This window comes from Coregonus clupeaformis, unplaced genomic scaffold (genome assembly GCF_020615455.1).
Source record: "Coregonus clupeaformis isolate EN_2021a unplaced genomic scaffold, ASM2061545v1 scaf5323, whole genome shotgun sequence".
In the NCBI taxonomy this organism is placed as follows: Eukaryota; Metazoa; Chordata; class Actinopteri; order Salmoniformes; family Salmonidae; genus Coregonus; species Coregonus clupeaformis.
Window position 1 is genome coordinate 9,672 of NW_025538777.1, and position 2,579 is coordinate 12,250.

The 2,579-nt window shown below is 44.4% G+C and overlaps 1 protein-coding gene across 1 annotated transcript; it reads right to left on the bottom strand.

The window, feature by feature from the left end:
- Positions 1-1,292: 1,292 nt before the first annotated feature.
- On the bottom strand, positions 1,293-2,336 carry LOC123490887 (tetraspanin-33-like). Its single transcript, XM_045220730.1, has 2 exons — positions 2,193-2,336; positions 1,293-1,751 (listed from the first exon to the last, which is right to left on the bottom strand). The coding sequence occupies exons 1-2, from the start codon at positions 2,322-2,324 to the stop codon at positions 1,650-1,652; spliced, it is 234 nt and encodes a 77-aa protein (XP_045076665.1). The 5' UTR covers positions 2,325-2,336; the 3' UTR covers positions 1,293-1,649.
- Between the last annotated feature and the right edge of the window lie 243 nt (positions 2,337-2,579).

The following is a 2,579-nucleotide window of genomic DNA, read 5'->3' on the forward strand; positions in this document are numbered from 1 at the left end:
GAGCATTAGTGTGAACTCCAGTGTTGCAGCGCTTGCCAATCTAAACACCAGTGCTTGTGTAAAAGGCGTTACGGAAAATAAGACTGTTTATTATAAAATCAGGCCGTTCTGTTGTGCTTTCAGTTGGGGAAATCCCCTAGTAGCTTAGTGAGTAAGAAACTACAATTACATTATTGGTCTGTATGGATACCCACAATGCATCATATTCAAAAGATATGGTTTATTGAAAGGAATGTATTTAGAGTCCATTTAGCTTGAAATATACATTTAGTGGCCTGTTTATTAGGTACACCACCCGTTCACAAAAATGGATCGAGCTCCTACAGTCAGTGAGTCACTTGCCAATGGCTTGCTATATAAAGCAGGGCAGACAGGCATCAAGGCATTCAGTTACTGTTCGATTGAAAGTTAGAATGGGCAAAACGAATGACCTAAGTGACTTTGAGCGTGGTATGTTAGTCAGTGCCAGGTGCGCCGGTTCCAGTATCTCAGAAACTGACAGTCTCCTGGGCTTGTCTAAGGTTTACCGAGAATGATGCGACAAACAAAAAACATTCAGTCAGTGGCAGTCCTGTGGCGAAAACAGCTCGTTGATGAGAGAGGTCGAAGTACAATGGCAAGAATCGTGCAAGCTAACAGGCGTGCCACAAACAAGCAAATAACTGCACAGTACAACAGTGGTGTGCAGAACGGCATCTCGGACGCACAACTCGGCGGTCCTATTGCAGCAGACGATCACACCAGGTTTCACTCCTATAAGCTAAAAACAAGAAGAAGTGGCTCTAGTGGGCACGCGATTACCAACACTGGACAACTGATGAGTCTAACTTGTTATAGCATGCATGTCACACTACAGTTGTTGGGAGCTTTAACATACATACCATTAGCTAATGAGCTTTATTACATTACTTGGGTTTTCTCTTCCATATCTGAGAAGGGCCAACATAGTTGTCTTGTTCTCAACCCTATGAGAGTAGTAGGGGATAACTGGATGGATATCAATAACAGATCAATGTTGCAAATCGGATAGACAAAATCCTAAAGTACCTGGACAGAGTCTACATTATTTTGCAGTGTTTGGACTAAAAAGTCAGCTGCTTTTCCCTTTTCAATAAATTACAGATCGTGTCATATTTCAGGAGTCAAATGATGAATAGGTGTGAATAGAGGAGTTCTCCATTTGCTGTCTGGCTGGAGTACTTCCTGATTAGATGCGTTCCTTTTTAGCTCCCCCTGTGGCACGGGGTGGGCAGAGTTTGAACATTGATCATTCCATTGATCACAAAAAGTGAAACTCTTCCCATCCGGGGTACTGGGTGAGCTAAAACAAAACCAGCACACATTGACACAGGAATGAAGAACGCAGAAAGAGAGCAGATAACCTCGCCATTTCGACTCTTGTCAAATGGTGGTGGATCATCCAACCAGAATCTTTGGCCTCAAAGCCAGTCCTTGCACCATCGAAAGTATCAAGCAGCCTTGAAAATGAAAACCATCTCCATGAAAAAGGACCTTTGGACACATGTAAGCTCGAGCCCCATCCAGCAGAAGGGGGTAGAATTCCAGACTCCCACACCCCCTGGGTGACCCCGGGGTTGGTGACCTAGTCCTGGTCCAGTCTGATCGGGGAGGACCTGATCATGACCAGGTCACTGCCAAGGGTCCGTACGGTGCTGCAGGTTGTAGTTCTGAAGCTCAATCTGGTCCTTTATCTGGTTGATCAGAATCTGAGACAAGAGGATCCCCACCAGCTAACGAGAGAGAGAGAGGAAGAGAGAGAGAGAGAGAGAGAGAGAGAGAGAGAGAGAGAGAGAGAGAGAGAGAGAGAGAAACACAGGAAAACAATAGAGGCTGGGTGAGCAGAGAAGTGACTTTAGAGAAGTAACTTAACGTGGTTCCTGACCCTCTCTAAACTTATAGATGATTTGCCCATAAAATTACAATGTGAATCTAAATAGACCAGGGCTGGGATCGATTCAAATTGAAGTCAGTCAATTCAAGAAGTAAACTGAAATTCCAATTCAACAATTGAAAGAACGGCATCTACTTTCAATGATTTCTCAATGAACTGAAAAGGAGAAGCTATTTATTTCAAATGTTTTGAGTTGAAGGAATAGAGTGACATCAATTCGGATTGACCCCAACCCTGAAATGGACTATTCAAGGGTGTGTGTGTGTGTGGTGATGTCTACCTGTGGGATGGCCAGACCCAGGGCGATGCCCCCTAGCATTAACAAGTTGCTGTGGATCCAGTTAACCAGCTTGTCGATGCAGCCATTGGTGTGGATGAAGGCACCAGCCTGCAGGAATGGCAGCTCCTGCATCCCCTGACACACATTGTGTTAATGACCAACTGAAGAGAGAGGGGGAGTGAGAGAGGCAGAGAGAGAGAGGCAGAGAGAGAGATACATTTGAATTACAATGCACGTGCACGAGAATGCATAAGCATGTACATGAGCATGTACAGTGAGGGAAAAAAGTATTTAATCCCCTGCTGATTTTGTACGTTTGCCCACTGACAAAGACATGATCAGTCGATAATTTTAATGGTAGGTTTATTTGAACAGTGAGAGACAGAA

What these genes read in the sequence shown, in the direction of transcription:
- LOC123490887 (XM_045220730.1), bottom strand. Translation starts at nt 2,324, where the DNA reads ATGCAGGAGCTGCCATTCCTGCAGGCTGGTGCCTTCATCCACACCAAT. An exon ending in TGGGTCTGGCCATCCCACAG is followed by an intron (nt 1,752 to 2,192) that starts GTAGACATCACC and finishes CTCTCTCGTTAG; the next exon opens with CTGGTGGGGATCCTCTTGTC.